The sequence below is a fragment of the Grampus griseus genome, assembly GCF_964374135.1.
Source record: "Grampus griseus genome assembly, chromosome: 2".
In the NCBI taxonomy this organism is placed as follows: Eukaryota; Metazoa; Chordata; class Mammalia; order Artiodactyla; family Delphinidae; genus Grampus; species Grampus griseus.
The window spans coordinates 11,706,789-11,724,320 of NC_139018.1; the positions used below are offsets into that span (position 1 = coordinate 11,706,789).

At 55.1% G+C, this 17,532-nt stretch overlaps 1 protein-coding gene across 1 annotated transcript in view; it reads right to left on the reverse strand.

The window, feature by feature from the left end:
• Positions 1-2,914: 2,914 nt before the first annotated feature.
• RIN3 (Ras and Rab interactor 3) overlaps positions 2,915-17,532 on the reverse strand; it is a 117,466-nt gene continuing 102,848 nt past the window's right edge. The window contains exons 8-10 of the mRNA XM_082648792.1: positions 12,189-12,320; positions 6,867-7,030; positions 2,915-4,121 (exon numbers count right to left, since the gene is read on the reverse strand). Coding sequence (XP_082504918.1) covers positions 3,801-4,121; positions 6,867-7,030; positions 12,189-12,320 — 617 coding nt within the window. The 3' untranslated portion in view covers positions 2,915-3,800. The remainder of the gene's footprint in view (positions 4,122-6,866; positions 7,031-12,188; positions 12,321-17,532) is intronic.

Sequence of the window (17,532 nt, forward strand, 5' to 3'; positions counted from 1 at the left end):
GGAAGGGCCCAGTTCCTGCCCCAGCTGCTCCCCCGCTTCCCCGCCCCAGATGACCCTGCAGAGCAGGAGGTGGCCAGTTCCTGGATTCCGGCCAGCTGAGTGCACACACAGCGACCGCATCTGCAACCGCATCTGCAGACGGGTGCCGTGCCTTCCAGATAAGGCCTCAGCCGCCAAGTGGGGATGACAGGCTGGTCTGTGGCTGGGGGAGGGAGGCGTCTCCACTGCACCCAGAGGACCCTCCCCTCCTCCCTCTGTCCCTCCTCCCACTCAGGGCCTCTGCTCTTCTCTGCCCACCTCCCTTGCAGACCCGTCCCTTGTCCCCCAGCAGAAACTTGCTCATACTAGGGAGACCCGGATTCAACACATTAAGGTGTTGTGAGGCCATCGTGGGCCAGGTGTCTGCAGGGGCAGTTTGGGACTTCTCACAATGGGCAGGGCTTTGCACCCCGCTGTTGCTGGTAGGCCCTGGGGACGCAAGAGCAGCAGGGCCTGGGCATGCCCTGGTCTCTGCAGGAGCCCTCGTAGCTTCTCCCAGCACCACTGGCTCCAGTCTCAGCCTCAGGGACGGGCAGTAAAAGTGGAGGGAAGGAGGGAGCCAGCCGGCCAAGGGGAGAGGGGACAAACGCTGAGAGGACACACAGCCGAGCCCCTGTCCTACGTCCCAGCCTGTGGCCCGATCACCCTTGGACACAATGATCCCCTGTTCAGGGCCTGTGGAGAAACCAGGCCGCTTCACTTGCATCTTGGGCCTCTGGATCAGGTCAGCCCTGCGATGCTCACCATGGCCTCAGGCAAGGTCGGTCACCCACAGCGGGCCTGGCGGGCGAGGCTCATCTGACTTTGGTTTTCTACCAACAGGTCACTTGGGATGCTACACCGGCTAGAAAAGACAGCCCTGAACTTGGGGGTAGGTTAGCCCTGAGTTCAAACCTCACTTTGGCCTCGAACCAGCTGTGTGACCTTGGGCAAGTCATCCCTTGTTATGGGCCCAGTTGTGATCCCTCCAAGTTCATGTGTTGAAGCCCTAACCTCTAGCATCTCAGAATGTGACTGTGTTTGGAGACGGGGCCTTAAAGGGTTAATTAAGGTAGCATGAGGTCACATGGCTGCGCCCTAATCCAATAGGACCTGTGTTCTCAGAAGGGAAGGAGATTAGGGCTGCTCGGGCCCAGAGAAAAGGCTGTGTGAGGACACAGTGGGAAGGCAGCCGTCTGCAAGCCAAGGAGAAACCAGCCCTGACCTGCGACTTCCAGCCTCCGGAACTGTGAGAAAATAAATGTCTGCTGTCTAAGCTGCCCCATCAGTGGTATTTTGTTAAGGCCGCCCAAGTAGACTAATTCTCCCCCTTCCTTTGAGCCTCTGCGTCCTCAGCCATAAACACCTCCCACAAGGGGCTGGTGTGTGGATTAAATAAAATCACACAGAGCAGCCACTAACCAGAGCCAGGCACCCCCGTGAGGGCTCAGTACATGCGAGGGTGTTTCTGCGCCCTGAATCGGGGTAGGAGGCATCCAGAAGACAGGGGTCCAGATACCCCCACCCCTCCTGCTCTCTGGCCTCTCCTGATGGGAGAGGCCCCAGGACGGTGGGCCCGGCACATATGCTTGTGCACATACATGCACGCACACACACACACACACACACACACACACACACACACACACACACACACACACACACACACACACACACACACACACACACACGTGTTCTTACAGTGGTCCCCGGTCCAGCTCACTGGCTGGACAGAAGACTCCCAGGGCTGGGCTGGTGTCCGATCCACCCTCTGAACTCCAACCCCACCCCAAGTTTGGGCCCCACTTGGCCAAGAGGGTGCTTGGGTAAAAGGACCCGCCTCTGACGTTCCCCACCAGCCTCAGGCCTAGTGGGAGGTGGTGGGCACTTTGCCGTACAGCTGGGGGCACGAGGCTGTATGGCCAGCTCAGCTCAGGGCTGCAGGGAGCATTGGAAGCTCAGGAAGGCAACAGTGTCTGCACTGGGTGGTGGGTAGGGGGCTGGGGAAGGAAAGGGCAACCTGGGATCAGAGCTGGCTACCCTCAGCTTCTGATCTGAGGGTGGCCTCAGATCAGAAGCTGTTTGCGTTTTGTCATGTCTGTTATACCGAGCCCTGGCCTGGAAAGTCCTCCAGGGCTGGCCGGCTGCATCCTGGAGCAATCCCTGCATCTCACACAGGGCTGGCCTGGAGCCAGAGTTCGACAGGTGTTTGCTGACTGGTGAACGAGCTGGTTGCTTCCCAGGGGTATAATCCGGGCGAGTCCAGCCCACCTGCCCTGGGCGCACCGCTCACTGCTGTTCACACTGGGGCTCCACGTGAGCTTCGTCTGTTTTGCTCTCTGCTGTTTCCCAGGGCCTAGGAGAGTGCTGACATTTAACAGGCACTCAGCACATATTTTAATCAGTGCTGAGGACACAGACATGAAGGGTCCAAATTTGGTGGAGAAAGTAGCAGAAATATCAACAGACAAATGCAATTTGATGAGCTATCTCTTGTGAGAGAGATGATCCGAGAGGGCTGGGGGCCAGAGACAGGGACTATCTGGCCAGCCTAGGAAGTCAGAGAAGGCTGACTTCCTCCAGGGGGAGGAGACGGGCTTTGAAGGATAAAGAGAGTTGGACCACGCAAAGACTATATGGAACGGTATTCCTGGGCTAGGCGGCAGAGGCAGGAATGATGGGAACCGTGGGTGGGAGGAGACAGGAGATGACCAGGCTGAGGGGCAGACAGGGGCCAGGGCCCGGAGGGCTGAGAGTACGCTGCAGATTCTGTCAAAACATAGGGCCCTCGGTGGAAAGGAGGTGGTCTTCTGTACTCCACCTGGGAAGGGGATTAGGCTGTTAACGGGGGGCCTGGCTGGCTGAGCAGAGCTCTAGCCCGGGAAAAGGAGACGCCTTTTCAAAAGGGCTTTTATTAAACACTCCCCACACGGTGCCTCTTGCCACAGGTGCCACAGCCCTGGGGTGCCCCCCACGGCGACGGCCCTGTCAATGTCCCCCGTGGCCGAGGCTGCGCTCACCCGCGGAGCCACGGAGCCGGCTTCACTTGGAGGTCCCAGTGCACGTCTGGCTGCTCCTGGAGGGGCTTGGGAGCTGCGGCGGGGCTGTGGTGCTGAGAGCCAAGTGCAGGCTCTTATGCAGGGATCGGGGGAGGGCTGTCTCCCCACACACCCTGAGCTGCTCCTGAGATGCTGGGAGGGTCCAGAGCATCCCAGCTCCATCCTGTGGGAAGAGGGGCGTGGGAGCAGCTGGGGCCAGGCCACTCCTCCTGAGGACAGTCCTGGGGAAACGGGAAGCCCTCCCCTGGAAAGACTGAGGATCGGGCGGGCATGGGGGGCAGGGGCAGAGGGACTGGCCTGAGGGGCTGTGTGTGAACAGGGGCCGGGCTTGGACTCTGCTTCAGGGGGCTGGAGAGTCCCTTCTCCCTCTGAGCCGTTTCCCTTTCTGCCTAATGAATAACGTGGCCTCTAGGGGGCTATGACTCTCCTTCAGGAAGCAAGCTGGGGGCCACTGATCACGTTGCTTAAGTGCCACGCTGGTCTACCTCCTTCAGGAAGCAAGCTGGGGGCCGCTGATCACGTTGCTTAAGTGCCACGCTGGTCTACGCGCGCTCAGTGGGTTGTGAGCACGTGTGACGTGTGGGCATTCCTGTTGGGAGAGTGTGTGCGTGCGTGTGTGGGTGTGGCTGAGTGTGAGTGTGTGGGGTGAGGGCGCGGGCCGGGTCTTCTGACGGCTTCTCCACCTGGGTGAACACTGCCTTTGGAGGGGCTGCAGCCCCGGCCTCACAGGAAGTTGGGCTCCCGCACCACGAGGCAGGGCGGGCCCCCGCTGCCCCCGCCGCCGTCCAGGGGCCGGTACACGAAGTGGAAGTCGCGCTTGGGCTCGCTCCGCAGCAGGTAGCCCTTGATGCGGTGCGGCAGCGCCTCGTCGGCCAGCTGGAAGCAGCGTCCGTCCACCAGCACGAAGAGCCGGTGGTCCTGGGGCTGCACCACCTCGAACTTCTCTGCGCACTGAGCGCACAGCACCTCGGCCAACGTGTCCGCCCGCGACGCCAGCGTCCGTGACTGCTGCTCGGGCTCCAGGTACGACACGCAGATGAAGTCCTATGGGGCGAGATGCAGGGGGCGTGGGTCACCGGCGTCGGGTCTCACCCCCATCCCGATGCTGGGAGCTTGGACAGGAGTGAGGAGCTGCGTGGTCTTGAACAACTCCTTTGTCCTCTCTGTACCCCAGGGGTCCTCTCTGTAGAGAGCGGATGGATGGCAGGAGGGGTCGTGAGGCTGGCAGTCGGGGCACCTGCAGCTGACCCTGCTGTGTGATCTCAGGCAAGGGCCTTCCCTCTCTGAGCCTCAGCTCTCGATGGGGCCGACCATTCCAGGTCAGTCGGTTGGCTTGCAGTCTCGGCAATGAGTGAGAGCGCCCGCCCCCTGGTGGTCAGTCCACGTGCTCGCCATCATTTATTCATCTGTCACTCGCTTTCTCATCTCTTCCTCCCTGAGCCCCTCTTCCTCCCAGGTGCTATGCTGGGCACGCAGGGCAGCATAAATAAAACCAGAGGTTCAGACCCACCCCCAGCATCCATGGCTCAGCTGGGGCAGCTAAGGCAGGTAGAACAGTTCAGGCCTTAGGGCTGGAAGAGCCTGGGGGTGAGAAGCGTGGTGTTCCAAGGGGGAGCAGGCAGGCAGGGAAGGGCAGGGGGGGGAGAAGACTTAGGGGAAAGGGATTGGGGAGCTGGGCCTGAAGGATGGGGGCTTTAGGACAGGTGGAGAAGTTGCACCTCATAAGCTACGTGGGCAAGGGTGAGGCGATGCCTGCGAGGCTGGGGATGGGAGCATTCGCACAGAACATCACACTCACACCTTCCTCCACCAGAGATGGTGGAAGGAGTCCCTGCCTGGCTTTGAATCTGCTCCCACTGTGTGACCTACACCTCTCTGAGTCTCCATTTCCTCAACTGTCAACTGGGGATAAAACCAGTCCTTACTACGTGGCTGAGAGGAAGCACATAAAACTAGCTCAGAGCCTGGAAGAGTCCCCCTTCCCCCGAGGACCCAGAGGACGGGTAGGAAGTGGTGTGTGCAGGGCTGCCCCCTCGTGGAAGGATGGTGGCAGCACAGCCATCTCCTGATGAGGGGGAGGCGGACCATGAGAGCGATGACCGCTTCAGAATGGTGGTAATTATGGCTGCAGAGTAGTGAATGCGTGTGAAGGGCAGGCTCTGTGTCAAGAGTCTTTCTTCCGGGAGAGGAAAGCCCACCCACTTCCTTGGGCCTCAGTGGCTGCCTGTGCTCTCCTTGTCCCCCGTTAGGCCTCCCAAGGGCCCTTTACACCTGATGACGGTCAAGCTCCGGGCCTTCACTCCCAGGGGAGGGATTTAGAGCATGGGGTGCAGAGGAGGCACTGGGGGAGGAGGAAGAGGGTGGTGACCTCCCCCTACCCCAGAAAGAGTGCTGAGAAACTCCTCAGCCCAAGCCTCTTCCTGAGCTTCGCCTCCCTGAGCGGGAGGCACTGATGCGCTGCCTGTCAGCACTGGGAATCCACAGGGTGGAAGCAAGAAGTAAGGAATGCCTGGGTCAGGCTTGGACCAAGAGTGTCCACATTCCAAGAGCTGGTGGAGGGACAGCTGTCCCAGGAGGCGGTGGGGAGTGGTGGTGTGCTGGAGCTGGTACTTGCCAACTCATGCTGGCTCATACCCGCTTCCCAACTCCAAGTTCAGTGATGCCAAGTTAGTAGCTTGAAATCAGCCATGGTGGGAGCATTTATACCATGGAAATCGACAGAAGCTGAAATCAGAGGGTTTTTTTTCTTCCCTCCCCAGAGAACCAGTTACTGAACATTATCAAGACACCATTGATTAGAGGAGAGGGGACATCAGCTTGGCCGCCTAGAACAGGTACTGGGGAGGCAGAGCTCAAAGAGTCCAGAGTCCCCTGAGCTGATAGGAAAACTGAGTCCCAGAGAGGGCAGACACTGCTCGGGGTCACACAGCAAGCTAGTACAGAGCTGGGTCCACACCTTGAGCCTCTTGCCTCCCAGGCCTGGGCTCTGCTGGTTACAGAAGGGCCATCTGGAAAGCCAGGCGTGGGGTTCAGGTCCAGCGAGCTCTGGGTGCCAGGTAAGTGAGTCTGTAGAGCTGTTTACAGCTCTGGGTTGCAGCCTGGCTCACTGTCCTAACTCTGCCCATTCTGCATGCACCCCAGTCTCACTCTGTCCCAGGCCCTGGGCTTGGGACCCCTAAGACACGTGAGCAATGGGCCCTGCTCTCTCAGGGTGATAGCTTCATACACAGATGGTTACAATACAGTGTATATGTGCTGTAAAGGGCGAAGGAGCAGCAGGAAGCACAGAGGAGGGCATCTAACCCAGACCATAGGGAATGAGGGGCAGGAATGGGAAGGGGTGGGAAGCACAGGTGGGAATGGGCCCTCGTGGGCTTCTCACTGGGACGACTTACTGTTCACATCTCCAGCCCTAACAGCCTGCTGCGACATCATAGGTGCTAAGGAAGAGTGGATAAATGTCCCATATCCCTACCATGTTTGCCCACCGAGGCCTGCTGATACTTTTGTAGTCTCCACCCCTTAACTTCCACTCCCACCCCGCAACCGCCACTGGGCTGGGCACACGCTGGCAGGCGAGAGCCGGTGTCTTTGCCTCCCACGTGAACGCCCCTGGGGGCTGGGCTGGCTGGCCAGAGCAGCCAGTCGGCGTCAGGCTTGTTAGCCGGCGGGCAGTAGGGATGGTCTGGGGCAAGGTCCGCCGGCCCCCTCCCACCGTCTCTCGCAGGCGTCCCCCCCTCACCGTCTGTCCCAGGCGTCCCCCCTCCCACCCTCTGCCCCAGGCGTCACCTGCACGGAGGAGCGGGAGGCCCGGGCCTTGTTGAGCGTGCGCCGGCGCTCCCAGCGGTGGATGGAGTCCTGCACCTCCACGCTCAGCTGCCGGGTCACCGTGATCTTGTCGTAGTTCTTGATGTGCTCCAGGGCCCCGTAGGTGGTGGTCAGATAGTAGGAACCTGCGAGGGGAAAGGGTGTGGAGGCTGAGCCAGGACCGACTCCGCCCACCCCCAAAGGGAGGGGGCTGGTCCCAGCTCGGCCCGCCCCGCCCACCTCTGTAAGCCCCACCCATCGCCGCTGCAAGGAGGCGCCTGCCGCCCCGTTGGTCACCGGCCCAACTTCAGCTCTGTGCCCACCGCAGCCTCACAAGCTTCAAGTCCAGCCCTGATCTGTACGGCCCCGATCAAAGCTCGTTCCTTTTGGGACGTAACTCTTGCTTGTATTTAAGTGATGTTTTAAAATGAGTTTTTAGTTTTACAATGAGCTTTACAATGTAAAGATACACAAGAAGCACGGATGTCTTTAGGGTGGGGAAAGGGGTGCCTTGGAGACATGGGTGGGTGGGAGACTCCACACTGTATGTGTCATATATACCCTATTTTAAAAAACGACTTAAAAATATGTGGAGAAAATTTTAATTACGGTCATACTATCACACACTATTTTTTAAAGATTTAAGGAAAGTAAAAACTTTGATTCATTTATTTCTCCATTTCTTTTTACCTTAAGTTAATTCACACATATTCCTAATACCTAATGTTTCCTAATTTAAGCTTCGAAATACTTCAGACTACAAAATTTACATGAAGTGTTAAGATAAAAGATAACAATTTGCGCAGATGCTTACAAGTTTCCTCTCCTTGGCTCGCTGGAGGCTTTGGTTAAAATGTTTCAGAAGCACTAGCCTTGTTTCGCCCTTCACTCTAGAGGAGGCAGGGTGGCTTGGCCAAGGACTTGCAGTGCTTCCCTGGGCCTCCTTCCCACTCACCAAGCCTCTCCCCAGCCCTTTGGGTACCAGGGCAATGAGTTTTGACATGAGGCCCATCTGCTAGTGAGCCGCCCAAATCCCATCTTCTCTCTCTTCCTAATTAACTGAACTCTACTTTTGTGGGGTAAAGCCGCACTCAACTGAAAATGCTCACTTCCTAGATTCTCTTGTAGTTCAGGGTAGAGGGCAGGAGACCCCGTTCTGGTTACTTAGATGTAAGTGGAAGTCCCTGAGTGGTGCTTCCAGGAAAGCCTTTTGCAAGGGACAGACTCAGTTACTGTATCGCTTCTGGTTTCTGTCTGTCCCCCTTCCTCTTTTCTGGAACACAGAGGTGAGCCTGGAGGCACAGCGGCTGTTTGTGATCAGAGGTGATAGGCACAAAGACAAAAGTTCACATCCTGAAGAGCAATGGAAAGAGCTGGGTCTACGATTTCCTGATGGCGGGGCTAAAAGCTGCCACCATTATCAGCTGCTTACCCCAAGACTTCTTGATGCAAGAGACAAACCAGTCCCTCACTCTGACTTAAACCATTATTAGTTACATTGTAATTATTTGCAGCCCAAAGCATTCCTAACTGCTCCACTGGATGAAGCTGTCTACACATTCCTACAAATTTCACAACCAGTATGGGAAAAGTTCATACCCTGACTGCGGTGGGCGGGGGACGAGATAAAGGGGTTTACTGCCGCAGGATCACTCGCCCTTTCATGGCAGTGTAGGAAGAAGACAGCTTTTGAAATAGGTGTATCAAGGCCAGCATGGAACTTGGCTTGGTGTCCCTTATCAGAGAAGGGCCGGCAGACCTCTCATGGGTCTCCTTTCCCAGCCCAGCTCAAAGCCTGGGTGTGCAAGAAGCCTTCCTTGGTGCCTCCAGCCCTTGCTGGCAGAGAGCCCTGTCCTCTAGTTGGCATTCCCCCATGGTCCTGTTTCCCATCGTGATCACATCCCCCTGGCTGGGAAGGGAGGAGCTCAGTGCAGTGTGCTGACTGCGAATGGTCAGTTTTGGAGTCAGAGAGCAGGGTTTAGGTCTCGGTCTTCGGCAGAGAGCCCTGTGCTCTCAGGTGAGTTAGTGTCCTCTATGCTCCCATTTCCTCATCTGCAAAATCCATAATGTTGTGGAAAGTAAATGAGATCAATACACATGAAGTGCAGTGCTCGGTAACATGCGAGTATTGCACGGTGGTTAGGTGACCTAAGGGAGCTGCTCTGGAGGTTCCCCACCCTCTTGGGCAAAGGGGAGGAACTCGAAGCCCTGCCAGTGCACTCCTGCCTGCTCAAGCCCTGCTTTTTTTTTTACAGCCTCCTGGCTCTCCCAGTAGACCTCCCTTGGACTTGGGGGTCCTGCAGTTCCTGCCATGACCACTAGGTGGCAGGCAACTCCTCGCACTGTGAGTTTTGGAGTCGAGCGTTCTCTTCAGGGAGAGGGTGCTGTCCATTGATGGGAAAACCTCATTGCCTCTCTTAAGAGATTACTAGCCCAGGATGGCCAGCTGTCAGCCAGGGTGCAGCCGGGATGTGGGTAAAGGAATCTATGAGGGTGCTTCTGGAGAGGTTTGTATTTTGAGCTGGCTCCAGCCAGGTGCCCAGCAGGTGCCTGGGTCTCCCATCTGCCCTGTAATTGCCCAGAGTGGTGGGAGCTGCAGAGAGACGGGGGAGAAAGGGGTCAGGGTCCCATCAGGCCAGCGTTCAGGTCCTCTCTACTTCTTACAGGAAGTCCCTGATCTCTCACTCTCCAGAAGCCTGCTGCGAAAAAGTGGGACCCAGTCACAATCTTTGCCAAATTCCAGCACGTGGAACCAGCTGAAAGAATGTGACGGCCTTGCAGGCTTTTTGGTGAATGCAGATGTGTTTGTTCAGACTGTGAAACACAAGAAGGCAGAGGCCCCCTCCACCTCTCATCCTTCCCCCAGCTGCCTCTGCAGAAGGTGCCCAGATGGTCTGAAAACCCCAAACCTAGCCCAATGCCTTCCCTTTTCCAAGCCAGAGAGGTTAAGTGACTTGCCCAAGGTCTCCAGCCGATCAGAGGCAGAACTGGGACCAAATCCAGCCTCCAAACTGCTCTTTTTTCTACACCCTGTGTTAGTTCTCCTCGTAGGACGGAGTAACAAGTTCTCAAGAGCAGGGACTTCCCAGGGGCCTGCCCTTGTCCCGGGCATGTCTGACTCTGCAGAGCATCACGGGCGGGGACTGGCCAGCAGGGGCTCTGCTTCTCCGCACCCCCCCACCTCCCAGGCAAGCCCCTCTTTTCACTGCACCTCAGAGGCTTTGGTGACGGAGCACCCTGTGGGCCACCACCCAGCAAAGACAGGAGGGTGAACCTGGGGAAACTCAGGAACACTGCCCGCCTGGCGCTCCGTCCTCCTGCTCTTGGGCCCAGATATGTCTAGATGGAGGTCTACCAGCTGGCAGACTTGGGTGGAAGCTCCTGCCCATGCTGGAGACCCCCAAGTCATCCTTCTGTCGGAGTCCAACACCTGTGAGGCTGGGCTGTCCTGGCTGCTGTGACCTCCCAACCTGGCTATGGGCGTAGGAAGAGAGAGAGGCACCCATGCCACACAGCCCACCTCCTGGTGCGTGCAGCATGGTCCTCAGAGCTGCCCTGGGCAGGGTCTGCTGGGAGGGGCGGTACGTGGTGGCATGCGAGGCTCTGCCCTGCCATCTTTTCTTCCAGCAAACACCTCATAGATCCCTTAGAAATTTCCCCACAGGTCCAGAGGTGGGGCAGGGGCTCTGACCCTTAAGTCTAAAAGGGGCAGGCTGCAGGGTATCCAGGCAGCTTTGGGTCAGAAAATGTGGAATGTTTAAGATCTTTATGTATTCATTTGTACTTGGCTTGCCTCAAAAATACTTAATGTAGTCCTATACATAAAATAGATAGGCAACAAGGATTTACTGTGTAGCACAGGGAACTATATTCAATATCTTGTAATAACCTATAATGGAAAATAATCTGAAAAACATATATATATATAATTGAATCACTTTGCTGTACACCTGAAACACAATCTTATAAATCAACCATACTTCAATTTTTAAAAATACTTAATGTAGCCCCGAACAGACTAGCTCTCCTGCCTGCAGGACCTCAGCTTTCCCACCCGAACCCCCTGTGGGTTTCGGGAACAGGAAGAAGGATCGCAGGAGGTTATGACAGGATTGGGGCAGGGGGCTTCAGGTCCATAAGGAGAGGGTAGTTGGGCCAAGGATGTCCCTGTCCTGTCCCTGTTCGCCACTGCGCCTGGCCTGGAGTCCTGTCTGGCAGCAAGGATGCAGGCCGTGGACGGAACAGGAGCCACGGCGGCCAGGGCAGGGCCGACCACTGCCAGAGAGACGGCCAGTGCTGAGATCAAGTGCAGAGCCCCACAGCCTCGCTCCATCCTTCCACCCGCCAAAGGGCTCTTTCCCTGACACTCTCTATGACTCTACAACAAACCACGGGGGCGGGCCAGTCCTGCACAGCTTTACACGCTCCCCTGAGCTTCCAAGAACTCACAGAACCAACCACGTCATACTGTCCCCCCCAGAGACCGACACAGTCTAAAAATGCAAACAGATGCAAAGAGGGCCAGCTTATCTCAAGAACCACAAAGCCCAAAGGGGCCACTGGGGGCCTAAGAGTCTCTTCACCCTTTTGGGGGTGGTGTCTCAGAGGGAGCCTGGGGCTCCCTCAGAACTGCTACCTGGGATGGCTGCACCTCAGGGATTCTTGGTGGAGGGGTGGCCGAGGCTAAGTGTATGGGACGAAGTGACAGGAAGGAGGAAAGGGAAGGGGAGGTGAGGGTGGGACAAATTACACCCCTGTCATCATCCTACAGGAGAGTGCCTGGCCTCTTGCCCACACCACAGCATTACCCTCCTCCCACTGACGCGTACCTGGCCCAGATCTGGATGAGCAGGGGGCTGAGTCCCCAGGGCCACCCCTGTCTAAGAGCTGACCATTGTTCCCTTATCCTGTACACTGCCAGCAACTGCTGTTCCCTTTGTGAAGACTGCCTCTCCCCCTTCTTTATCTGACTGGCCCCTATTTATCCTTCAATGCTCAGCTCAGGCATCACCACCTCCAGGAAGCCTTCCCTGATTGCACAGCCTGAGTAACGTGCTCTGGTACTCTCTGGGCTTCCCTTGTCTAGCATAGGTGACAAGGTCTCTTTACTGGCCCAGCTCCCCTGCTAGTCTGTGAGTCCCCTAGGACAGGGGCTGTGTCAGGCACTGTTGTGTCCCAGGGCTTAGTGGAGTCTGGCATCCAGGAGGTAATTGTTGGGCCCTCCAGCAAGCCTTTGGTGTGGCTGGGTCAGGAGTGGGCGATGGGCCCCAGGGTTCCGGAGATGGGCCTGGGGTGGTGACTCACCCTCCCCCAGCTGCAGGGCAGGGTCCATGAGCTCCATCATGTACTCCACGTTGAGAAGCATCTCCGTGAGATTGCTGCGGGCCAGCACATACATGAGCACCGGCAGGAAGTCGTCTGCCCCGTAGGACTTCCCTGGGAGAGGAAGGAGGCAGAAGGTGGTGAGTGTGAGGCTCTCCTTGTGAGCCGCTCCCTGCCCAGGGCAAGGGGACGGTGGTTTGCTGGGTGGGGGGTGGTCACCCCTGGAAGAGGAGCCTTCCTGTTTTCTCCTGACTCTCATGACAGGGGGCGACCCTGGGATCAGCCTGGTCGGGAGGCCTGAGACACAGTCTGGGTTTAGGAAGAAGGAACTGAGAAAAGTGCCCTCTGCTGCGTAGGCAAGACCCAGTCCCTTCCCCTTTCCCAGCTCTTCCCCTGCAACGCCTTCAGTTAAGTTCACATCACACTTATTCATGGAAGCACCCAGAAGCAGATGTCTGTCTAACACTGACGTCTTTTGGGAACCACACATCTCTCTCTCCACTTGCAGAAGTGAAGCCCTCCCTCGACCAGATGCTACCAGGCCTAAAGTTTCCCCTCCAACCTTCATTCTTTTGGGTTAAGCAGTGCCCTTTCCCTAGGGTTTCTTCTAAAACGTAAATACCTCTGAAAGGAATAACTTATCACTACTGCTTTTGTGGGAGATGTTCCCGGGGCTCAGAGCCTCTTGACAGTAATAGATACCTTGGGGAAGGAGGGGGCTGGAGATGGGCCTAAAAGATGCCCTGACAGGGGCTTCCCTGGTGGCTCAGTGGTTAAGAGTCCGCCTGCCGATAAGGGGGACATGGGTTCGTGCCCCGGTCCGGGAAGATCCCACATGCCGCGGAGCGGCTGGGCCCGTGAGCCATGGCCGCTGAGCCTGCACGTCCGGGCCTGTGCTCCGCAACGGGAGAGGCCACAACAGTGAGAGGCCCGAGTACCACTAAAGAAAAAACAAAAAACAAAAAACAAAAAAAGATGCCCTGACGGCCTTTCACGTTTTTTGAGAGAATGAAATGAGAAAAAGAATACGAAAGTGATTCGGTACCCATGGAGCGCAATGGAAAAGTGAGCTATTATTGACATATCTGTTCTGCTTTCTCAGGCGGCCTCAGTTTTTCCACCTGTAAAATGAATCGGCTGATGGGGTTGGTAACACACAGCACTGAAAAGCAGAGTCAGACCCGGACTCCTTACCAGCTATAAGACCGTGGGCTAAGTGTTCTAGCTCTCTGAGCCTGCATTTCTAGACACATGTGAACTGACACAGATAGCATGACATCCAATGGGGTTTTGGTGAGAATTCTAGGAAATGATTTACAGTGGAGTGCTTCTATACCGCCTCCATGGAAATGCCCACTAAGGAAGAATGTCGTTCCTCTTATTCCAGCTCTGTGTTCTGAGCTCTCTGATCATTTCTTTCAAGGTTTTTGTGCCTGTGCACAGAATTAGTCAGTTTTGGAGAACATCTTCCATAAAGCTTTATGAGCCTGAGACACGACTAAAGAGTTCCTGGGGAAAGATTATTTTGTGCCTGCAGTTGTCTTCCACGTTGATAATTTAATCATTAGAATTCTGGCACACGGGAGATTCTTTTCTTGTTTGATTTATGAATTAGGGAACAAGGCATGTCCGGCAGCATGGATGTGAAACAGTTCTGTGCCTTTTGGAATTCACCTGTAACTCATGCATTGGTTAAGAGCTGATTGAATTTTTACTCCGCCTCCAAGAACACCAATTTTTTCTTGCTATTGTATTAACAGCTCACCCAAAAATACAATCAGGCAAGTTCATTTGCTTTGGAGCAGTAGTTCTCAACCAGGGTGATTCTGCCCTTCAGGAGCCACAGCACAGCCCTCCATAAAGATGAATTACTCAGTCCCCACATGTCTATAGTGCTAAGGTGAGAAACCCTGCTGGAAGGGACAGTGACGTTCAGCCAGAAGGATGGTCCAGCTCCAGCCCAAGGTCTGAGGACTCAGAGAGATGGGGAAGGAAGCCCTCTGGACTGCGGCTCTGTGCCTGGTGGGGATGGAAAGTGCTTTGCCCTTTTCTTCTTCTCCCCAAGCCCTTCTTGAGGATCTCGGCTGATTCTCAGGAAGGGCTTTGGGGCCCATCTCCTTGGTTCCATGACACTGCGTTCAGCTAGCCCACTGCAGGGGACTCCTTCGATCCCAGGTCTGTCCCTCCAACTACCGGTGAGCACTTTCTCTCCGTCTCCCCAGTACACAGAGCACGCACGGCAGAGGTGGTGCTGGGTGAGTGAATGAATAAATGCTGAGCTCCCAGCAAGAGCTCAGAGCCCGGGCCTGGCACTGACTCAGACGGGCCTCTACACGGACTCCAGGACTCCTTCCCCCATTAGGGGGAACTCAGAACGACAACTTCCTACTCAGAATGGCATTCTGCCACCATCACACTCCCATGGGGCACCCCACTGTGCTGAATCTCGGTTGAACTCCTCGGGCACTTTCACTCCTCTGTGCCTTTGCACACACGGTTCCCTCTGCCTGGACCGCCCTCCCTACCTTTCCCTTACTAACTTCTCGTGGCCTTCCCACATCCTCAAGCACAGTTGGATGGTTCCTGCTCTAGTGCCCACACCCTTGACTGTTTCAGAGCCTGCCCTTTTCCTCGGATTGTGAACTCCCTGAAGGCAGGGTTGGAGGCTATGTGAGCTCGGGCAAGTCACTTAACCTCTCTGAGCCTCTGCCCCATCACTGCCTTCCCAGTCTCCAGCACAGAGCTTGGGATGCAGGACACCGACAGTGAGCTGAACTGGACCCACATGTGCTCCCACCAGGCACCACTCTGTCTTGCCCATGGTTGGGGCCATGGTCAAGGAAACTAGGATCCATTATGGGCCTTAGACAGTGGTGTGACGAGAATCCTTAACAACCGGCCCTGCTAAGAAAAAAAAAAAGTTCTGATTTGCTGCATTTGCCAATTTGCATGGCATAAATCTTTCCACAACGGCCAGCTTCAAGCTACCAACATGAACATGGAGTGGGGAAGAGATGCAGACGGCTAGCTCCCATGAGATGGTTCGTATCATCGCTGACTTAGCACACCAGTGGCCTTGGATTCATCAAGTCCAACCTCACTGTGAGGAAACTGAGGCTCAGGGATGGGAGAAATTTGCTCCAGGCCCCACAGCTGGTCAGCAGAATCTGGGTCTCTCTTCCCTGATGTGGTGAGAGATGCCCACACAGGATCCCTGACCTGAGAGCTATTTGTGGACAAACATAAACTTTAAGCATCATATAAATGCACTGGCTCCCACCCGACATCCTAGGGATGGTTAGGGCTGCATTCTCCTTCCCTGAAGCCTGGAGCCCAAGGCTTAGGGCTCGGGGCTCAGCCCTGCACACAGTGGGGCCTCGGGCAGCAACACTGAGAGGCTGGGGCACAGCTGCCAAATAATTCACCTGTGGTCGAAACATCTGTCTTGCGTGGATCAGGGATCGCATCCATCAGGCTGTACCTCCGAAAGGCCTGCTGGGCTGCAGCCTGCATTTCCTGCTGACTCCTGCTTTCTTTTTGCCAAAGTCACATCTGTTTTCCATCTGTAGATGCTGGGGGAGCCGATTATAGTTTAAAAAGCTGGCTGGGGACCTGATGCGTGTTTCATAAGCTGGGGGATTTTGGAGGAGAAGAGCTCTGATAAAAAGGAGCTAAAGCGTGCACACCTGGGTCTCACAAACCGTGAGGACACTGGATCAGGAGGCCCCCGACTCGGCCGCTTAACCAGCTATGTGATCTCGGGCCACTACCTCTGAGCCTCACTTTTCTTATCTGCAAACCAGAGGTAATAACAAAACTCAGTCTGTTACTCAGAGCCCTTGTGAGCGTCGAACAAGTGGCTGGATTAAAAATAAAGTGTTGTCTTCTAGGAAGCATTTTCTAAAAGAGGGCTTGGCAATTTTTTTCCATAAAGGGCTGGATAGTAAGTATTTTTAGTTTCATGAGCCACATGGTCTCTGTCCCAACTATTTGACTCAACCATTGTACAAAAGCAGCCAGAGAGACACTGTGTAAATGAATGAACGTGGCTGTTTCCATAAAAATTTATTTACGAAATCAGGCGGCAGGCCAGAGTTGGCCTGCAGACCCCGATCTAGAGGAAAGAATCTATCATCTTATCATAACTGCCCCTTGAAATGTGTTGACTGGGTTCTTATTGAAAGTGGGTGTGGCTGGTGCAACGATCCTGGGGCAGCACACGGCTGCTTTGGCCCTAACCCTCCGCCACGATTACCACCTGAAGCCACTTCCTTCCCCCAGGAAGTTTTAACCCAAGACCCCCACTCCCCACCAGCTAGGTTCAGTGCCCTTATAACGGGTTTCCCTGGGCTTGTCATTGAAGAATGGAAAAACAAATACATGTTAACTCAGAGAGGCCTCCCCTGACTTCCCAACCCAGAACAGCAAACTCCTTCACACTCCCCAGACCGCTTAGCCTGTTTTATTCATTCTAGTGGCCTGTTTCAGCATCTGATGATAGATTTTGTATTTCTGTTTCCTTGTTTATTAGCTGTCTCTCCCCAGGTAATGAAAGCTTTACGAGGGCAGGGACTTTATCGTGCTCACTGTTTATATCCGATGCCTCAACAGTAGTAGGTGTTTGATAAATATACTTGCTAAATAGGGCTTCCCTGGTGGCGCAGTGGTTGAGAATCTGCCTGCTCATGCAGGGGACACGGGGTTCGAGCCCTGGTCTGGGAGGATCCCACAGGCCACGGAGCAACTAGGCCCGTGAGCCACAACTACTGAGCCTGCGCGTCTGGAGCCCGTGCTCCGCAACAAGAGAGGCTGCGATAGTGAGGCCCGCGCACCGTGATGAAGAGTGGCCCCCGCCTGCCATAACTAGAGAAAGCCCTCGCACAGAAACAAAGACCCAACACAGCCAAAATAAATAAATTAATTAATAAACTCCTACTCCCAACATCTAAACAATAAATAAATAAATAAATAAATAAATAAATATACTTGCTAAATGAATGAATGAATATCATTTATCTCACTGCACGGTTGTCGCCTGTTGAATGCTCTGTTTTTCCACTTGAACTGTGACCATCCTAAAAACAGGGGCTGGGGTTTCCTGTTAACATCCATACTGTCAATAAATGTTTGTTGAACTGCTGAATGAATGAACTTATCTGATAAAAACACAGGATGGCAGGAAGTAGAAAGCCTCTAGAACAGGAGGTTTTCAATTTCCTTTTGCAGTGGAATCCTTTCGTTAAGGGGTAGATCTTATACAGAACTGGGCTGCTCTGGTTGATCAGAGTCGGACAGCAGGGCTGGTTTGCTGTTTCCCCTCCTCCCC